The 22252-nt window shown below is 35.5% G+C and overlaps 1 protein-coding gene across 10 annotated transcripts in view; it reads left to right on the forward strand.

The window, feature by feature from the left end:
• DGKH (diacylglycerol kinase eta) overlaps positions 1 to 22252 on the forward strand; it is a 239064-nt gene that overhangs the window by 150430 nt on the left and 66382 nt on the right. For all 10 annotated transcript variants that reach the window (XM_069068656.1, XM_069068661.1, XM_069068662.1 and 7 more), the window contains 7 exons: positions 3627 to 3733; positions 5250 to 5375; positions 7475 to 7577; positions 9204 to 9366; positions 17877 to 17985; positions 18138 to 18277; positions 21668 to 21755. In XM_069068656.1, the coding sequence (XP_068924757.1) occupies positions 3627 to 3733; positions 5250 to 5375; positions 7475 to 7577; positions 9204 to 9366; positions 17877 to 17985; positions 18138 to 18277; positions 21668 to 21755 (836 nt within the window). The remainder of the gene's footprint in view (positions 1 to 3626; positions 3734 to 5249; positions 5376 to 7474; positions 7578 to 9203; positions 9367 to 17876; positions 17986 to 18137; positions 18278 to 21667; positions 21756 to 22252) is intronic.

A 22252-nucleotide genomic window follows, 5' to 3' on the forward strand; every position in this document is an offset into this window, starting at 1 on the left:
GAGAGAAAGAGAGGTATGGGGCAGAGATTGAATCTAAAAAACCAAAATCCAAACTGATAAATAGATAACCATTAGCCCTGCAAATGCCACAGTAACAGTTTTCTGGGATTCGTTTAGTCCTAGAAGTATACAAAGAATCTCTTCATGTTGGATTATCTTAAATACTTTTCCATAGTCTGCAACTGTTGTCTTCCCCATTTTCTTCCCTCCCCAGAGTTTCTAGCTCCTCTCTGCAGTGAGGGATTCCTCCTTACTTTCTCAAGGATGATAACTAATAAAAGCATGATCGGGAGCCAGAAGGAGAGTGTTAAAACTTAAAGTCATTATTCTCGTTTACATAACTGATAAATGAGACGGGAACAACGATGTAATTCTGTCACCAAATTAATCGCTGCAAAGAATCTTACTAGGGCATGATATCCAGCACTGTAAGTAAAAACTAAAATCATTCAGTCAATCAATACGCATTTTGAAGCACCTACAATGGGACAAGAACTAGGCTATGTGCTTGGAAAATATAGAATCCAGCGAAGAGAGACAACAGGTATGTGGGGGGGGAGGGGGAGGACCAGACTTTGATGGCCGCCCTCACCCAAATCATCTGGACTATGTAGCTATATGCTTTTCCTCCCCTCCTTATCCTCACAAGGGCAGACTGTGTTTGTTTGGAGAGACAGTGTGCTCTAACAGCAAGCTTGATGGACTTTTAAGCATCAGTCTTGGGTACGCCACTTACTAGTTCCTGAGCAAGTCATGGTAGCTCTCTAGATGTGAGCTTTCTTCTGTAAACTGGAGAGGGAAGGAAATGTTTGGATTAGATCTTTGGATCTTCATGGTTCCTTTTCTCAGTAATCCTTTATAATTCTGTTCTCTGCTTCCTTGATAAACTATAGCATGGTGGAACTAGCTGGGACATGAGCCCATGGAGCAGAATAAGGGAGAAAAAGCAACTTTAGAGGGCAAACTCTAGAGAAGGATTCTTTATGCACTTCAAAAGAGTTATTAAGTAGCCTGAAGAAATGACATCTTTGGGGCCTGCCTTATGTTTTTAACTGTGGAAATCTCACCATGTGCTTCCTATTACCCATAGGATCCAATACAAATTCCCTTTTTAGGATTTAAAGCCGTCTGCCACCTAATTTCATCCTACCTTTCCAGCTTTGTTACACATTGCTTCCTTTGTATATGTATATTGCTTCCTAGTGTATATGTATATACACTACAGTATATACATATACAGTTGTATTATTAATGGAATTTGAAGATTTTTCCTTTCCATTAATAGGCACATAGGGCCCTAACCCAGAGCTAATCAGGTTTTGGGCTCCAGGAATTTTCCAGTTAAGTGCTGGGGCACGAGGATTTCCAAGCTCCTTGACACTCAGCCAATCAGATGCAGAGTCTTTGTTATATACTCTGGGAGACTGGCATTTTGCTTTGAGGGTTCACTTATGAGAAGGATCTTTTGATTCCCTGGACAGGATTCTGAGTAGCAGTTTGCTAACAGCCCCCTGACTACTCAGAGGTTTGTTCTCTCCAGGTCTGGTGGTGTATGTAGGTGGTTGTATTACTTTGTTCAGACAGTAGGAGCCCTGTCTGTTGAATTTCTGTGCTAAATTCTCTGCTTGTATTTTCTACTTATTTGTAATTAAAGTAAGGTTGTTGACCCTTTAAAAGTTGTCTTTCCTTTAGCAAAGCAGATCAAAGAACTGTGCTAGCAAGCCATCCTTGGTGTGCTAGGGTACTTGCTGATACAACAGTGCAGTTAGTCAATTCACAAGCATTTATTAAGCTCCTGGGAATACAAAGTCAAAACTGATTTTTTTTCTGAACCTCCCACCTCGACTTCTCTCTCCTCTGTGCTTTTGCACAGGCTGTTCCTCCTACCCTGAATGCATGCCTTCCTTACTCCTGCCTCTTAGAATCCCTAGCTTCCTTCAAGGCTTAGTCAGTGTAGCACATTCTACTTGAAGCCTTTTCTGGTCCCTGAAAATGTCGGTGCCTTCTTCTCTAAGTCACCTTGTATCTGTTTTGTTGCCAATCAGTTGTTTTCAGCTTTGTCCAACTCTCCATGACCCCACATGGGGTTTTCTTGGCAAAGATACTTGAGTGATTTGCCATTTCCTTCTCTGCCTCATTTTACAGATGAGGAAACTGAGGTAAACAGGATTAAATGATTTACCCAGGGTCATACATGCGTGTTTGAGGCTGAATTTGAACTCATGAAGATGAATTTTCCTGACTCCAGGACTACCCTTTTATCCATTATGCCACATCGCTACCTATATATATATATATATATATATATATATATACATATATTTATTTATTCTTTCATTCATTCATTCATTCATTTATTTATTTATTCATTCATTCATTCATTTATCTATCTATATCTATCTATCTATCTATCTATCTATCTATCTATCTATCTATCTATCTATCTATCTATCTATTTATTTATTTATTTATGCATTCAATCCTATCCTCCCCCGTCCACATACCTGTTATCTCTCTTCACTGGATTCTATATTTTCCAAGCACATAGCCTAGTTCTTGGCCCATTGTAGGTGCTTCAAAATGCATATTGATTAATTGATTGATTTCAGTTTTTGCTTATAGTGCTGGATATCATGTCCTAGTAAGATTCTTTGCAGTGATTAATTTGGTGGCAGAATTACATCATTGTTCCTGTCTCATTTACCAGTTAGGTATACCAGAATAATGACTTTAAGTTATAACACTCTCCTTTTGGTTCCTGGTCATATTTCTATTAGTTATCATCCTTGAGACTAATTTTTTTTCTGGTATTAAAAAAAATCTTTCCTCAACTTTTCTTACTAATTTGTATTTTCTTCTCTCTTATTCTTAAAAAAAAAGTAATCCGGAGTCCTTCCCTTATTTTTATCCCAGATAAGATGAGAACTAAATGTGCATTTCTTTTCTATGTCCCCATTAAGGAGTATGGTACTTATATATTCTGGTAATAACTTCCTGAAAAAATAATGTGAAGTAGCAGTAGCATCATATGCATGGAAGTTAGAAGACCTGAGCTGAAATTTAGACTTCAATGCTTGCTAGCTGTATGACTTTGAAAAAATCATTTTACTTCTGAGTTTCAGTTTTTTTTTTCTTTGAAATGGGAATAATAATACTTAAATTACTCATTTCATGTCATCCCTATGTGAGGCTGGATTTTGTAAAGTATTATGTACATGGGAACAATTAATTTTAAAGGTCTAGGCATGAATAAATACATACTATGATGACTGTATGTATGTAAAGTGACAAAACTAGAATTAAAGAGTTTTTTGTTTTGTTTTGTTTTTGATTTTTTTTTGGAAGGGGGAAGGCAGGGCAATTGAGGTTAAGTGACTTGCCCAAGGTCACATGGCTAAGTAAGTGTTAAGTGTCTGAGGCTGGATTTGAACTCAGGTCTTCCTGACTTCAGGGCTAGTTCTCTATTCATTGTGCCACCTAGCCGCCCCTAGAATTAAAGTTTTATATCTGAATTATGTGGTTTTATTTTTTTCTGGTGTCCATTGAAATTAATTTCATGGAATAATTTGCATTTGGTACTTAAAAAATAAGGAATGGTTGATACATACATATATATTTTTTTCTAGTGTGTAAATTCAAAGCTCACAAAAGATGTGCAGTGAGGGCAACAAATAATTGCAAATGGACTACGCTAGCTTCCATTGGGAAAGACATCATTGAGGATGAAGATGGTGTAAGTTTCTACCTTGCCTATTTTAGATGATTCCTACAGCCAGAATTGCATGTTTTCCGCATTGGGGAAATAGAATTCAGAATTAAGTGGGGTAATTATTACTTGGTTCAATAAGAGTCATTTAATCATCTGAATTCTTTGAAAAACCAATCCTCTTGACTGAGCAAGGTCTCTCTCTGCTTTCATCAAGCCTAAGTTTTGTTCTAGAGTCAAGATGAGGTTAATATTAATTTTGAGTCTTTTTTATTTTTAACTGCTTTTCAGCTCTCCCTGAGCACTGTGAGATATTGAAGGAAGATTTCTCAGAGAAGTTAGGAAAGAAATGTGTTGTGTAGTAGAATAGTAGTATTTGCCCATTTGCTTCTGGCTTGATGGAAAAAAACAAGATAATTTCGCACTGCTTCCTTTTAGCCTGTTGCAGGGATGGATTAGTTCTACCCAGTAGTCCTGGCAGATTCTAAGGATACCAGGCTCCTGGGCAGTGCTGAAAAGGCATGCAGCTTTTGTGGTGGGTGTTTCTAGGAATCATTCATAGCCGTTGTAGAGGCAGAAAGTTAAAAAAAAAAAGGAGTTTATAACTAGCTGCCACTCCTTACTCTCAGCTTCTTCTTATTTAGAAATAATGTGCCAACTAGTGTAGAAACCATGCATTACTAAACATTGACCAATTTCAAGCCCAAGATCAAATGGGAAAATGTTTAAGAAGTACTTTGCAAATCTTAAACAACTAGCTATGCACCAGCTATCTGTTAGAATTTAATAAATTGAAATAATATAAAAATATTTTTAAAATTTAAAGTTAGATTAATAAAGAAAGCATATGCTCTGGATTTTAAAGATAATTGTGTTCATTTTCTTACAGCTCTTGCATTTGCACATATGGCATTTAAATTGAGCTCTTTTAGCAAAAAAGAACTTTAGAAATCTCAGGTTTTCATTTTCAGCACTACTCATTCTACTCTCATAAAAGAGTGGTACATTTCTCCATGTATCATGTGCATTATCCAGACTTTTAAATTATGTATAACATTTGTCCATATTAAATGATTCTATTTACAAGCACTAATAATGCAGTAGATAACCTACATGATAGCAGAAAATGGACCCTTCTCTCCTTCTTGTACTGTCAAATCCTTTCTTCTTTCTGGTAGAAATAAAAGCTGACATTGTGCACATGTGTTTGTTTAAGAATATCTCTTCACATTCAAAGATAACATTGCTCACTGCAGTGTGTGTGGACATGGATAAGAATTAAAAAGACTGGATTTAAAAAGATTTGTTTGCTAAAAATAGTTGGTGTATAACATACAAAGTAAAGATTGCTTTCTCATGTCTAAAGCCACTATTTATAAATTCTGTGGATTTGAATGATACTTCTTAATCTAGATACCTTTACATATGATATTAATTCAAAGAAGGGGTTATTGTTAATGTGAGTGATTATTAAATTTTGAGTTTGTTTTGTTTGGTTCTGGGCCATCTAATTCAGTCTACCCTCTTCTCCCTTGGCCCACAGATAGCCATGCCTCATCAATGGCTAGAAGGCAACTTACCCGTCAGTGCCAAATGCGCAGTCTGTGATAAGACTTGTGGCAGCGTCCTACGTCTCCAAGATTGGAAGTGCCTTTGGTGTAAAGCTATGGTAGGCATTTTTTACTGTGGCATATAAAGTTACTTGGTATCTGTTTTTATTTTTGTATTACTCTTTGAGTTTTGTTTATATATTTTCTCATTTCATCTTTAATATCTTAAAGTTTGTAAGTAAGACAAAGAAGCCAGGGCATTGATGAGCTGATCATACAGATGCCATTTATATATTATATACACATTTTCCCTTTACTATCTAAAGCCTTTATAAATATGCCTCCCTATAATTATAGATCCTATTTTTCATATGGACATAGATTATCCTTTGCATTAAGGCATTTTTCCTCTATTCCAGTTTTGATCTGATAACATGTGATGGTATAAGGGTAATCCTGGGTTCCCAAAGACCTATACCAATGGGAACACAATTCATGCTAGGTGCAATCATCCTGGAAAGACTTAAACTCCCAGGACAGATTGCACTTCTTGTCAGAGAACCATTCTAAATTAATAGAGAGCTGTTACCAGAATGTGTATAGCCAAGTAATGGATATTTTTTTTTTTACCACAACAATTTCTTTTTTTCTTAATACTATTTTACTTTTTCCAATTACATGTAAAGATAGTTTTCAACATTCATTTTTTTTTTTTGTTTTTTTGTTTTTGGAAGGCAATTGGGGTTAAGTGACTTGCCCAAGGTCACATGGCTAGTTTGTGTGTGTGTGTGTGTGTGTGTGTGTGTGTGTGTGTGTGTGTGTGTTAAGTGTCTGAGGCTGGATTTGAACTCAGGACTTCCAGACTCCAGGGCCAGTGCTCTGTTCACTGCGCCACCTAGCTGCCCCCTCAACATTCATTTTTGTAAAATTTTGAGTTCTAAATTTTCCTCTCTCCTCAGTTCCCTTTCCCCAGGACAGCAAGCAATCTGATATAGGTTTTACATGTATAATCATATTAAACATATTTCCACATTAGTCATGTTGTAACACAACAATTCTTGAAAAAAATCTACAGAGGCATGAAGGGCTTGTGATTTCTGTATCATATATCTTGCTGTATTGAGAGTTTCCAAGGAATCTTAGAATGACAGCCTTTGCTACAGCTAGATATCATGATTTGCTTTTTTTTCAAGCATGCTTTTTAGATTTTAATGTGATACTTTTGAAATACAAAATCTGGTGCTAAACTAGATGTAAAAACTATATTTAAAAATCAGGATTACTTTTATTTTTGTTACCACAATTTCCCTCAAAATATTCTTTTCTTTGTACATGAAGTTCTTCCAGTAACCACTGTTATTTTTCAATTTTTTACACCAATTGGAATAAAATGGCATAATATTCCAGGTATTTGACATTATTATATATTATTATTATTATTATTATTAGAATTATTATTAAAAGCATTTGTTGTATTGAGGGTTTTCACTTTCTTTTCTTTGTTGCAAGGGAGAATTCAATCTGAAAGTGACAGCAGGGTGGGGTTGTTTCAAAAAAAGGACTAATGGGGAAATTAAAAAAAAAACCCAAGACAATATTTTAAAAGGCTACTGCTCTTAGATAGAAACACACACACCCACACACCCACCCTTGATCTCGGGGGACCTTGTATATATACTCCTTTACACCACATAGATCTTATTAATAAGTAAGTTAGCATTTATCTAAGTATCTAAGGCCAGGGTTTAAGTGATTAGAGTTAGTTTTTTGTCTTCATCTCATGAAACATTGCCTCTCTTCTCAGTGTTAGCAGCCATCTCCTAATCCTTTTTTTTTCTCTCTTGGGAATTTTATTTAGTGCATCAGATCTATTTATCTTACAGATCATAAAACTGTGACCTATAGGTTAAGCATCTGGCTTGGCATAATGTAATGAATATATGGGGTGTTCTCAAAGTCTTAGTGAAGTTTTAAGGTAAGTCGTGGGGAGGGGGTGGTTCCTTGTATAGCAGATACTGAAAAAGGATGCTAATTACCAAATTATTGGTCTTTTAGCAGCTATTATTTGATACTGAGAAGGATGACCTTGAACTAGAAGCTATTACAAATGATTAGATCTTTTGTGATATGTGCTCACCTATATTTGTAATATATGTTATTAGTTGTTAGGGAATTGAATCTCTTTCACTGGTATTTATCAAACATCATTTGTTATTAGGTACACACTGCCTGCAAAGATTTGTTTCCTTATAAATGTCCGCTTGACCAATGTAAGGTGTCTATCATACCCCCGATTGCACTGAACAGCATAGACTCTGATGGTATGTAATAGTATAAGTTATGAGTGTTCTTGATATATAATTATTGTGCATATGTATATTTTCGCTTAATCCACACAACTGCCATTATTTATTCCAGAATTAGTTTCTCTGTCTTTTCACTTAAACCATTGAAGCAGGAAAATGATCTATCAATTATGAATTGATAGAAACGTTAAAGTTCTACATTTCCATTGCTTTTCTGTGAAATTTTCATATGTATTATTTGTTACCCTATTCATTTTGATAGTTAACATAAGATAGTTACTGATTATCGCCTGAAAAGAACTAGGGAAAACCCTAACCACATGATTTTGGGGGTAATTTTAAACTTAAATTATGAAGTATTATACAATCTCTTTCATAATTCTCTTTTAAGAATGGCACAACTTAGTTTAAATACAAAATATAGAACCAAGTACCTTTGTTCTTTATAACATGGAGAATAGTGACAACTTTCATTAAAACTTGGACATGCTATATGATTGTGTTTTGTTTTGTTTTTTCACTGGAACTCTTGTTCCATGGGTATAGGGTACTCTGATTGAGAAAACTCCCTATACCAATGCAGATCATCATGCTCTATAATTTACAATCTGAGAGAGTGCCCTGGGGAGCACTGAGAGGTTATAGGACTTACCCACTCATGTGGCAAGTATGTGTCAGAAGTAGAATTTGAATCCAGGGCTTCCTGATTCTGAGGTTTCTCTCTTTACTATGTACCATGCTGCCTATACATACATGCACACATACATAAAAATATATGTGTGTGTGCATATATATATATATATACATATAATGTATATCTCTCTCAATCAACCCTATATTACTAGTATAAGACTTTAACTATATCATTATTCTTATTATGTGGCATTGATATGGTGCTTTATATTTTTCTCATTTTCAAAGAATAAAATTCGACTTATCATTTAAATATATGCATCTTAAGCCATATTGTATCAAAGTTCTGTTGAGGTCATTCCAAAGTAAAGAATAGTTATTTAGATGAGGGGTGGGAGTTGAAAAGGAGAAAAAAGGGGTGGCTAGGTGGCGCAGTGAATAGAGCACTGGCCCCAGAGTCAGGAGGACCTGAGTTCAAATCCAGCCTCAGACACTTAACACAAAAACTAGCCTTGTGACCTTGGGTAAGTCACTTAACCCCAATTGCCCTCCAAAAAAAGAGATAAAAATATTTCATTAAATAATAAGTGAATTATTATAACCTAAACTTAAATCTATTCATTGTGTTTAAAAAGTCAGTATTCCTAGAAGAGAACAATTAGTATGTCTAAAAATGTATTCAATTGGCCTCTATTCAAAACAGATAGAAAATGGTAGCAACTACTGATTTTTATCCTATTTTGAAATTTTTTGTTGCTGAACATTAGAATACAAAAAAATAGTATATTTTAATGTTAATTGTATGCAAACAATAGCCATTAACTATCTTTTAAAATTGAATCAAGGTATGGCTTATGTTTTAGCTTAATTATTTCAAGTATTCAAATAGTAGATAATATTCAGCTAATAGTCCTTTTTTATAGATTTTAACATTTCTCCTTTCTCTGATTTACTGTTATTTAAACAATAAAGCCATCTTTACTGATCTTGCCATTTGTGTTTTTGCAGGATTTTGGAAAGCAACGGCTCCACCATGTCGTGCTAGCCCGCTTTTGGTATTTGTCAACTCTAAAAGTGGAGATAATCAGGGAGTAAAGTTTCTCCGTCGATTTAAACAGTTGTTAAATCCTGCTCAGGTGTTTGACTTAATAAATGGAGGACCTCATTTGGGGTAATACATTATTCATTACTGAGAAATCTTCTTTCAATAAAACCTAGTATAAAATAAGAAATTGAGTTTGCATCTCCCTCCATGTGTATTTGCCATTACTATTATAGATGTATCTAAAAACAGATATAGATAAAGGATTGATTTTTATTCTAAAGAAAATAATTAAATTATAGATGTTTTATTACTATTTCAGATATTTATATGGATTAATTAAATTTTAAGTTTTTTAATTTCTCAGAATTTGGTTAACTCTTTAAAGAGTTCCATTTAACAGTTATATACAGTGATGATATGTCAGTTTGCTTGGTTCTAGAAAACATTCATTTATTTCATTATATTCATATATAAATTCATCATGGTGTACTATTACTATTTGCCTTAGTAGGTAATGATACTTTCACAAAAGATCCATTCTAGTATCTCAGTGTTGTATTTCAAGGTAACCTTGCGCTCCCAAAGGCTATCAGTATAAACCAAGCTGTAGTAGGTTCTTCCATGATGAAAAGATGTTGAGTAGAGTTATAGCAATAGACTGGCTATTTTCTGAAGATCAGTCTAGCTAATTATGGAGGATCTGGCTACTAAGTGATAAGTTTTTGGTCATCAGAACCCATGAAATAAAGAAAATTACAAAATGGCCTCTTCTACTTCTGCAGTGGTACTGGCAACTTTCAGAAAAGGGAGCAGAACATGCTAGGAATCTGTTTTCAGACCATCTAGAAACATTAACTTTTCTGTTGTCACTGTAAGTGGGAGTTCTAAGGTCATAGAGGTCACTGAGTTGACATGTTACTGAAAGAAAGGAATCATTTCAGTATTGACATTCTCGCCATTAAATGTAAGGATAACCTCTGTATTCTTAGAGAGGCAAACATGGAAGGTGGCAGAGTTTATTTTTATCCTGCAGCCAAAGCCAAGAACTAAAAAGCTTATGGCCCAATTGGTTCTCTTTAAGGTACTTGTGATAGCAGAAGCAAAAATAGCGTGATCAGGGAAACATGTGAATAGAGGAAGATACTAAAAAAAATGTTGGAAAATATGGTAGAGTAGAAATAGAGGTGGATTTGTAGTGAAAGAACCTGAGTTTGAATCTTACTCTGTCATTTGTTTCTTCTGTAACCCTTTGCAAGTAATTTCTCCTGTTTTGGCCTCACTTTCCTCATCAGTATAAAGAAGAGATTGAGTTAGCTGATGCACGTCTATAGATTATGAATACTTTATTCAGATGAAGGTTGGAATAATAGACATGACATTCACCAAATAAAATCACAAAAAAATGACATAACAAATAGGAAGCAACCACAGATGAAAAAGTTCCTAATGTGAAAGTCTTTTTTTTTGGATAGGGGAAGGCAGGGCAATTGGGGTTAAGTGACTTGCCCAAGGTCACACAGCTAGTAAGTGTGTCAAGTGTTGGAGACCAATTTTAAACTCAGGTCCTCCTGACTCCAGGGCCAGTGTTCTATTCACTGCATTACCTAGCTGCCCTGAAAGTCCTTTCTGAATCAGCTGTCTGTATGTATATAATTGGTTTGTTAGAGTGGAGATCAGAACTAACAACAGACTGGAAGATAAAATTGAACTTTATCATGCATTTAAAATAGCTCCAACCCAACCTATATAAACAAGCTATGAATACCCTCAAATGGGAAATGGATAGAGGAAGAAGAATCAAGATGTGCTATTACCATTTCATATGAAACATCAGTATAAATGTAAGGTAGTTGATATGACAGGAAAACAAGTCTTTAGACAGCACTCAACCAATAAACAGCTGATATTTTTACCAAATGGAGAGATATGGCAACTAATAATAATAATATCAATTTAGAATGTAAATATACTTACAATGTATTATAGAGGAGGATGGGGGAAGTTTATGACCAGTTTTGTCTCATAGTACTCCTAGATGTGGTGGAAAGAAAAATGAGGTCATAGAAAACTTGATATGAGACCCAATTATGTTAAATCATCTCAAAAGCATTTAAGGATAAAACCAGGATAACAACCATTGGAGGGGAAATGGAAAAGAACACTCAAGGTTTCTAACACAAGATGTTTTCTCCATCAATGAGAATGAAACCACTACATTTGAACTATAATGGATCTGTTTTTTTTTTCCAATATGTCACACTAGGAAATAAAAAGACATGTATTTTGGACAAGTCACTTAACCCCAATTGCCCTGCCTTCCCCCTTCCAAAAAGAAGAAAAAAGTCAAAGAGGAGATGAGCAGCTAGACCAGAAGAACTGCATAGAGAGAGAAAGTTTAGACTGGAATTAACATAATTTTAAAGATATTGTGGAATCAATTCTCAAGATATTTGAGAAAAGGAAAGATGAAAAGGAAAGACATCATATGATTAGAAAAATATCATACCTGTTATTATTGAAAAAAAAATATGATGGAAAAGAAATCAATAACCACAGACTCACACACATACCTTCTCATCACTCTCAAGTCTAGAAGAGATTGTTTTACACACATTTCAGTTCAATTCAGCAAACATTGTGTCTGCTGTAGGTGAAACACTGTTGAGGCTACCAAGATAAAAAGTAAAGTAGTTCATACCCAGAGGAAGTTTACATTCTACTGGAGTGAGCCAGTACAACATACACATAGAAATAAATACAAAATAATGTCATGAGGGAGAGGAAATGCTACCAGCTATAGGGTTTATAAGATATTTGCATAGGAAGAGAGGCTGAGCTTGGAATAAAGCTAGAGATTTTGTTGAAAGCATCCTTAGTGAAGAGAAGAGTAGCAAACATTACTTTTACAAATGTAGTCTATAGTAGAGTGCACCTTTCAAGTCAAGTATTTGGCTGAAATGTAAACATGATACAAGAGATCATTGTGTTCACTGTTTGTTAGCTACAAAAAAGCGTGTTTGATTTCGTAGAGAAAATGCCACCTTAAAAGCCTTTCTCCAATGAGGGGTTTCTCATTCATATATTAAGGTCATAAAAGTTTCCGGGAATGATAGGGATAACTTTGTTCAGCGATTGGTGATTTCTGCATACCAAAGTTGTTTGGAACTGACACAGAGGATTTCTAATTCAGAATCCAGATTGAAGAGGAATACCTTCTCTGTAGAAGCTAAAGTTGTCTACAAACTCTTTTTTTTTTTTTACATTGTGCTGATTTGCATTAAGCCCTGGAACATTTCAGAGCTTCTTAAATGAGATCTTTAATCATTCTGGTTTGATTATCCACCAAGAAAAAGCTTCAGGGATGAAAAATGTCAATTGCCCACCTTGTTATGTATAATTAGCTGGACCAGCTCTAAAACTGGTCCATTAATACATATATGCATCTTAGACAAATGCTGCAGATGGACAATGAACTTAGCCTAGAACTGAATAGGAGGAAAGAGCAGACTGGATTTCATTTAGGAAACTGCACAGTGCTCCACTCTGAAGATTTATCTCTGAAACAGAAACACTTCTTTTAAACACCATTATTCTTCCAATGATGTTATGTAGCTACAAATTATGGATTACTGCAACTTCATAAGAAATCAGAATGATCAGTAACCCAAAATGGGAGTGAGATGGAACCTAGGGGACAAGCATTTATTAAGCACCTACTGTGTGCCAGAATCTGTGTTAATTGCTTAACAGATATTATCTCATTTGATCCTGATAACAACCCTGGAAGCTCCCCATTTTATAGTTGAGGTAACTGAAGGAGACAGAGGTTGTGACTTACCCAGGGTCACGCAGCTAATAAGTGTCTAAAGTCAGATTTGAACTTGTCTTCCTGACTCTCAGCTCAGGGCTCCATCCACTGTACCACCTAGCTGGAAAACCCAAAGGATAATGGTAAGACACAGTGTGAGTTGGTGGTGGGATTCTACTAATGATGAGCTGTCCATAAAAAGAGGTGTGATAAATCTCGTGGAGGAGATTTATGACTATAATAATTAACGGGTCTGTCCTGTTGAGAGAATGAGTTATACCAGACAGCCTTGATGCTGTAGGAATCTCCAAGTAATGTCAAGAGAACTGGAGAAAGGTCTCCTGAACCCTGGAGAGAAAGTTTTCCAGGACACCAGAGTGCAGCACCACTAGCAGATTTACTGAAGGTCATGGGCAAAAGTTGCACTTAAAAGTGGTGTGGATGATAAGTGATCTGTACCATGGGAGAAAATATTCATGTTCATTCAAGTGTAAAGTAGTATAGAGTAGTGAGTGGGGTACTTGTATTAAAATTAGTTAATATAATGGTCCACATACTTGAACAAGGGGCATAATGTGATATAGAGCATTTGATGGAGAGATTAATTAACATTAATCAAATTATTTTGTTCCCGGTGATCTAGTCTATTCCTTCCCACATTGTAGAACTGATAACTCAGGTCAGTACCTAATGAGACAACAGTATTATCAGAAGTAGGATCAGAATCTATTCCTGATCTATTATCTTGCCCATCCCCTTTGAAAATAGAATATTTATAAGTATGTATTCACTATATAATTTTAAAAGTCTGAAATTTTGAGATCTATAGTAAATGATATGTCTGATTAGTTCATTACTTTTCACCTCTGGACTATTAAATGAGACCTATGATTTTAAATTAAGAAGGCAAACAAATATCGTTATCTCACCATGTCTTAATCTGTGCTTCTCTTAATGAAATTCATGGGGGTGGCTAGGTGGAGCAGTGAATAGAGCACTGGCCCTGGATTCAGGAGGACTTGAGTTCAAATTCGGCCTCAGACACTTAACACAAAAACTAGCTGTGTGACCTTGGGCAAATCACTTAACCCTAATTACCCTGCAAAAAGCAAAAAAAAAAAAATCATGTAATTTGGAATGATGGATAATTTCAACTCAAGAGGGGCCCCAGGGATAGAAGAGGGATTTACTAGAGATTGAAGGTATATTTTCAAAACTATATAGTACTTGTTTGTATTGCTTAGTGAATTCCCTGAACAACTGAATTACTCTTACTTCTTTGAATATCAATTTCACATATAAATATTTATGCCCTTTCTGTTCCTTCCAACTCAGAAGCATTTTTGCATTGAGATCACAGACTGACAGATCTTGAGGTTAGAAAAGACCACACCATCAATCTAATGTGTCTCACAAATGATCATCCACTCTTTGTTTGACGACTTCAACTCTGCTGCCTCTTGAAGAAGCCCATCCCGCTTCTGGATAACTATAATTGTCAGGAAGTTTGTCCTTTTATCATGCCTAAATTTGCCTGTTTGATATTTGCACCCATTCCTATTCTTGCCTTTACTGAATAATTAATGGTAACCATTCTATAAATTAATTATACTACTCCCTAGCCTGTGGTCCTCCATTTTTTCTGCAAGAGTAGCATGAAAGGATTTGTCAAATGCTTTGCTAAAATCTAAGTAAACTATAGTTATATCTCCTTGATCTACCAAACTAGAAATCCCCTTTCTATTGTAACAAACTCCTGTCAGAAAATGGCATCAGATGAGCCTGGAATGACCCAGTCTCTATGAAGTCATACTGACTACGTCCTCTTCCTGTCCAAACTATCCCTGATATTATTTTCTAGAATTTTGCAGGAGTTACAGTGATACTGGTCTGAAGTCTACAAATTCTTTTTTATGCCCCCCCACCCAAATAAGGAAAATATTTCCCTTTCTCCAGGCCTGCTGTATCTCTCAGAATGGTATCTTTTATTTCTTTTCTCAAAATGAAAGTTTTTTTTTTATCATATGAAAGCATTTAATTAGGGATCACTTGCATATTACAGTATGCCCTTTTAATACTTATGCAGTGACTACTACACATGAGTTTCTGTTCTAAGCCCTGTAAGTTACAGAAATGTTTAGGAATATTTGTGTGTGGTTCTATATACATTGTATGTTTGTATTTTTGTAAATTGCTTTGTCACTTTTCAAAGGCTTTTCAAACATTTTTATTAGTTTTTTCCCCCTCACTTTGAGAAGCAGCATTGCATAGTGGGTAGAGAGCCAATCTTGAAGCCAGAAAGACCTGCATTCAGGTTCTGTCAGTGACACATATTGGCCATGTGACCCAGAGCAAGTCACTTAACCTGTAAGTTCTTGAGGCAGTTTTCTTAAGATTTGTAGTTTCAAAGAAGTCACCTACCTGTATCACTAGGGGAAATTTCCTCATCTAGTAATTCTTATAACAATGAAATCATAGTCTATTCAATTCATTTAGTAGCTTTATAGAATTTGCTTTGCTTAGATTTTACTTTAAAAAAAAGTATTAATGCAATAGTTTTTCCTCACTAAATACCATTTTTTGGGGTAAGATTCTCTCCTAAAACAAAGCAAAAATGCTAAAAAAACAAACAAAACATCCCTTCAGTTTTCATGCAGCATTTGTCTTATTCTTTTATTTGAAAGCAGTATTCTAATTTACTTTTTATTGACATGATGTTTATATCATTTTATGTCCAAAAGAATTCAAAAGTTTCAAGATATAATCATTAGTTCTCATGAGATATTTGTGATAGATAGAGGCAACAACTAAACTTCAGATTTATTTTTATTTCTTTGTGATTTTCTTAATTTCCCATTTTTCAGAGTCAGATTTTCTATGTTCTCAAAAAAAAGTGTCAGCACTTTGGCATGGTCTGATGCTATCAAATAATTTTCATACCTCTTCTAGAACTGGATGTGGGTTTTTATTGTTGTTGTTCAATATGCCTCCAAAACAAGGTGACTTTTAGCATTTCCAAATTACTCAGAACCCCTTGTTCTCTTGAGGCAAGTACAAACATAGTCTTTAAATAAACTTATTTCCTTAAGTGAACCTATAAGCTATTTAAAACTATGTAAAGTCTTTGTAAAGTATTGTTTTACTGCAGCAGATTAGAACACCTGAATAACAGATTACTTAGGTATCCAGTCATTACCTTCTTTCAATGTAATTGAAGTATAGTATTCTGTACATTTTGGGCTAAGACTGCATATTTTATTTCTCTTCTTTATCTAATTTTGGTGTTCCCATACACTGTTTCCAGCATAACTTCTGCCGATAACCTTAAAAATTCTGCCATTAAACCAATAGAAAGAATACTTGACTTACTATCATCCATGTGTTACAATTGTGTAATTATTCCTTTCATTAGGGTGTGTATTTATTCCTTCCATTCATACAGGAATGGCCAAAATAATTCTTCCATCATCTGTTTTTTCTAATTATGTCCGCAATGTGTTTTATTACTTAAAATGTCAAGATTTCATATATACCTATACACATATAGTCTTTTCACTAGAAGAAAATATAGAAGTCCCAGAAAATAAAAACACTTGTGTGCACATTTTTTCAGAAGTAATGTCAGATGATGACACATTATTTGAAATATGAATCTGTATACTCTAGGACCTAGAGTCTAGGTACTTCCAGCTGTACTTAACAGTGGCGATGGATGCTACTGATTAATCTAAATCACTGCACTCATTGTATTTCAGACTCTTCTCATTAGACTCTTGTAATAGCCCCCAACTGGTCTTGCTGCCTTCTGTCCTACTCTAACCTCTTCTTTACACAGTTATTTGATGTTTTGTGCCACCCTGATGGCCTCACCCCTCAATTCAAAACCTTTCTGTAACTCCCCATTGCCTACTAAGTAAAGTATATAAACTCTTGGTCCTTTAATTATTTTGCGCAAAAATTTCTATAGGAAAGTTTACCAACTTAACAAGGCAAACCAACAGCAGGAAGAGATCCATCTGTAGGGTCAGATATGCCAGGAATGGAAAAGTGAATAATGAGAGCGAGAGCAGAATTGAAAAGAGGGGGATAAAGAGAAAAGAACACAATGTATATGGTAGAAAATAGTAGACTAGTGCCTCAGGTGGCATTTGATACCTAAGTGCCTACAAAAAAACTAGCCCAGGGTTTCTTAACCTTTTTGGTGCCATGAACCCTTTTGGCATTCAGTCTGTTGAAGGCTATGAATCCCTTTGCAGAAAAAATATTTTAAAATATATGTGTGTGTATACACACACACATATGTATATACACACATATACATATACATATATACACATACAAAATCAAATATATAATATAAAATAAAATATTTAGTATATAAGGAAAAGACTTATAGTGAATAACAGCTATTATGATATTTTTAAAAAGGGTAACTGACTCTAGGCTGAGAACCTGTGGTCTAGAATATAATAGTAATATCTAAAATACTATTTTGTTTCTGAAATATGAAAATGTTATTTCCATCCTCTTCTTTTTTACATTCTATCCTGGTATCCTTTTTCTTTATATGATTACTCATTTTTCTCTTCCTTCTAATTTCATCTCTCACCTTCCTCATATTTTTATTTTCCCTTTCTTTATTATCTTCTAAGAAAAGTATAGGTTGTGCAAAACTGAATTAGAACGATTCATATGCTTACCCAGAAAATTATCTGTAATTAATCTGAAATAATTGCATTTATACTAATGAAAACAGTACTTCTGGGGAAATATTAGACTTTTCATTGAACTAGTTAACTTACTAAAATAAAACAATTTCCCCCTTCAGCTTACGATTATTTCAGAAGTTTGACAACTTCCGGATTCTTGTTTGTGGAGGAGATGGAAGCGTTGGTTGGGTTTTGTCGGAAATTGATAAACTCAGCTTGCACAAACAGGCAAGTATGTGTGCCTGTCTTTTGCCAATTCTTATCAATTTTCTGTTACTGTGTTAAGTAATTACACAAATTACTTAATTTGTATCTGGAGAAAGGGTTTTCTGTTTCTAGACTCTTTAAATTAAAGGTCTTCCAAATGTGTTTTATTTCAGTGTCAACTGGGAGTCCTACCCTTAGGTACAGGAAATGACCTTGCTCGGGTTCTTGGCTGGGGTGGTTCCTGTGATGATGACACCCAGCTACCACAGATATTGGAGAAGTTGGAACGAGCCAGTACAAAAATGCTTGACAGGTAAAGGGGAATACTTTTTGGTATGAGGTTGTAAAGGGTACTTTGAAAACATTTCTTTGGAAGCTCTGGTTTTTGTTTTTAATGGGAGAAAATAAAAGAAATCAAATGAGGAAAGTAGTCTGTTGAACTCATTGCTTTAATTAAAGGAAATCTATGCCAAAAATTTCTAAATGTAGCTCCTTGGCATCACTAATCTAGGGATGTGGCCTTATGCTTAAATTGACTTATAAGTCAGAGCTCTTATGACTGTGGGCAGCATGAATCCATAGGTTTAAAGTTGGAAGGGACCTTAGAGGCCGGTGAATCTAATGCCTTCATTTTGTAGATGAGCAAATTAAGGCACAACAACATTAAGTGATTTGATGACTCGAGGTGGGGGTTGGACCCAGGTCTTCCTAACCTTGAGCACGTTTCAACTATGCAATGTTGCCTCTGATAAGTCCTGATCACACTAATAAAATTAGATTCCTGAAATTACGAAACTGAGTGTTGGTCCTAGATCACCAGTAATATCAATTCATTTAGCATTTATTAAGGCATCATAAGGTGATTACCCAAAATAGAAGACCCCTCAAAGCCCATCTATTCCATCCCCCTCATTTCACAGATGAGGAAACTGAGACTTTGTGTTTAGATGTAGAGAGAGACAGAGACAGAGAGAATATTTATTGGACAACATCCCAGATAAGATAAGAGGGAATAGGATCCAAAAGCATAGGTTGAGTGGATGGACTTGACTAGGAGAAGGACCACCTCATCTTCCAGGAGTGGAGCAAAGGAAGAAGGAAGATATAGAGAGATATTTTTCACTGCAATTGACCCAGTCTGAAGCCACCCAGCAGCTGACTTCCCTCACCAACTAAATTTAACCATTTGTAGAGATTTCCAATCCCCTAGTAACAAAACATCTTATAATCTCTGTTGTCCTGTTTTTCATTTCTCTTCTTTCTCTTTTTTCATATTGAAATTGTGTTTAAAAAAATCTACACACAGGGACCTTTAAATTTTCCTTCAAACTGAAATTTCAGCATATACAAAACCCTTTCTGAAACCCAAAGAACTCTCGCATTTTTGTTGCCGTGGAGTATCCTCCCGTGATCTCCTTTACAAATGGGCTCTGTGGCCTAGAGCCCCCTTCCCCCGAGCCAGGTCACCGGTGATCGTCCGCTGCAGCCCACTGCCTGACAGGGGCTGCTAGGGAGCCGCCACTAAGGTTTACATCATCATAAGAAGAACAAGCAATATGGCAGCAATCCCGTCCAGAGGTTCACTTGTAGCAACCCATGACTACTACCGAAGGCATCTGGGTTCCACCTCCAGCAATTGCTCCTGTGGAAGTGCTGAGTACTCTGGGGAAGTGATCCCCCACCATCCTGGTCTTCCCAAATCAGACCCAGGCCACTGGTGGGCAAGCTTCTTCTTCGGCAAGTCGAGTCATCCATTCATGACAACTGTATTGGAATCCCCAGAGCACTCAGGAACTTTCCAGGTTGCTCATGGCACGATCACCTGTGACCTGGCTCAGGAGGCCATGAGGAAGCGGCATGTCAGCGAGCCCAGCAAGACCAGCACTGGGCCTTCTGCATGAGCAGCAGCACCCTCCCTGCTGCTCCCCCGCTTCTGAAGTGTGCTAGGCATCAGAGCCCATTTCCCCCTTCCCTCCCTTCCCTCTCCCACCTATTCCTTTAGAATAGATAGGCTGCATAAGTGTAGAAGTAGTTGTGGTTTTTTTTTTTTTTAAGGAAAACAAGCAAAACACCAAAAAACAAGTAAAAGAAACCACACTGCTATTGTTTTTTTACTATCTGAATCACCTATGTGCTTTTCAGCAGCCTCAGTAACCTGTTTACTTTGTACTCAACTGAAACTAATAAACTTTGAGCAGCCTTTAAAAAAAAAAAACCCTTTCTGCAACACATCTTCTCCTTTAACTCAAGCTCTTTTAAATCCTCTTTGAAATGTTCTCGTCACCTTTGCTTACATAATTTACCATTCAGCCTTTTGAGCATACTTTTTAGTGACACTTGCTTATGGTATGTTCATGCTTTTCTACCTTCCTTTCTTCCTGGCCCCTGGTATTTTTACCAGGGCGAAGACATGGTGTAGAATCTTCTTCTTTTGTCTGGTTCTTTGGCGTCTTTAGTGTTGTTAATTTGATTGTAGTTATGTCACTTCCATCCCTGGAAATGATGACCCAAGAAGGTGGTGGGTGAAAGGGTTGGCTAAGGATGTCTGTGTTGGAGTTGGGGATAAAATGGCAAATATACTTAAAGATTTTCATCTACCTACTTGTTCCTGTTTCATCTGGAGACTACATTTCACACCTGTCTGGAAAGCACCTTTGTGATCTGAGTGGGCAGTGGGTAACCTAACCAAGTCATACTCTATCTAAGATCATGAAGAAAAGAGATAAAGGAGAAGATTTGGGGTACTAGAAAAACTTTTGAGCATCTGATGAATTGTTTGTCATTCAGGGACCAACCTAGATAGATTCATGGAGGCTGATTAGTAGGTGGCCACTAGGTAAATGAGGTTTGTTTGTTTTTTTTCCCAGCCACAGCATCTCATTAAGGAAAAGGAATTGTAATCAGTAGCAGGAAAACAAATGCCCAAATCACTTGTACTGAAGAAAAATTGAACCCAAGGCTTACCTTCATTAGTATGAATAAGGATAGTTTAATATATTGATTTAATTGATATATGGAATTTAGAATTTATTTTCATATATCTTTTCCCTCTATATTCTGTTTCTAGATTCAGTCACAGTAAACCTTTTCTAATAAACATGTTTTCTAGGACTGATTCGTTACTTTTCATAGGTTGGTAAAATTTTTATTTGACATATTGTTACATCAACACAATTATATATCATAAATTTTGAACCCTTTTTTGAGCAGGAGCTGGGCTTATTCTGTGTTCTTTTTTTCTGGATGGCCAAAGTTTTAAATATTTGCCTTCAAACACAATAGCTTCCAGTAACAAAAGATGACTGAAAAATATCTAATTCAATTAAATTTTTCCGTGATAATTTCTGCTTAAGTCCACCTCCCCCATATATTCCTCTAATTAGAATACAGTTAATTTGCTTTTTAAGGACAAGACAGTTTAATAAGAGAGATTGTTATATGGAAGGTGATTTATATAACTTAGAAAATATAAATATACTTAATCTGGAAAAGGATCAATACTAGAGGGTAGTTACATAGATTCTTGTAAATTTCAGGTCTTTTGAGGCTCTCAGAATTTCATGTCTCCTGACATGAAATTATTACGATTTTACGATCCTAGATGACTTAATTACCATTGACAAATATATTTATGTTTATGAGAAGGTAAATAATTCATGAGATTTTGAAGTGATTTTTAGGCCACTGTTTTCTTTTCCTTCAGGTGGAGTATAATGACATATGAACTCAAATTGCCAACAAAGCCTTCTATCCTTCCCATCACTCCAGAAGAGGAAAATGAGGAATCTTACGTAAGACTTAACTCTACATGTGCTTAATATTTATCAAGTTAGGGAACATCTTGTAATGTCAAATAAAATCACTAAATAATAGGAGATGTAAAATGTGCAAGAAGTGTCAACTGAATTTCAAATAGGAGCTTTCCATGTAGTATGTAGATGGTTTCATTGACTACTTTTCATTTCTTACACCAAAGGAAAAGTACATATATGACACATGGATTTGTTTAAAGAAAGTTCCTTTTTTTTTAGATAATATCAGTTCTTTCTCTCTGTTTTTTTAGTTTACATCATTCATTTCCACAAGATTTTCCAATGCACTATTTTTATTCATTTGAAATTTATCTGGCACTAACTCTACACATAGCAAATTGGCTCCTGGATGGTAGACAAAGGAAGTATAAGGCTTCTGTCCTACAGAAGATTTTGGGTTAGTTGATTATTCCAAACAAAACAGACATAAGCAGATTAGACTTCGGTTTTTAATATCTATTTTTTCTACAAAAAAT

Source organism: Petaurus breviceps, unplaced genomic scaffold (genome assembly GCF_028583685.1).
Source record: "Petaurus breviceps papuanus isolate PSGF00001 unplaced genomic scaffold, PetGlider_PUasm1.0 90769, whole genome shotgun sequence".
Taxonomy (NCBI): Eukaryota; Metazoa; Chordata; class Mammalia; order Diprotodontia; family Petauridae; genus Petaurus; species Petaurus breviceps.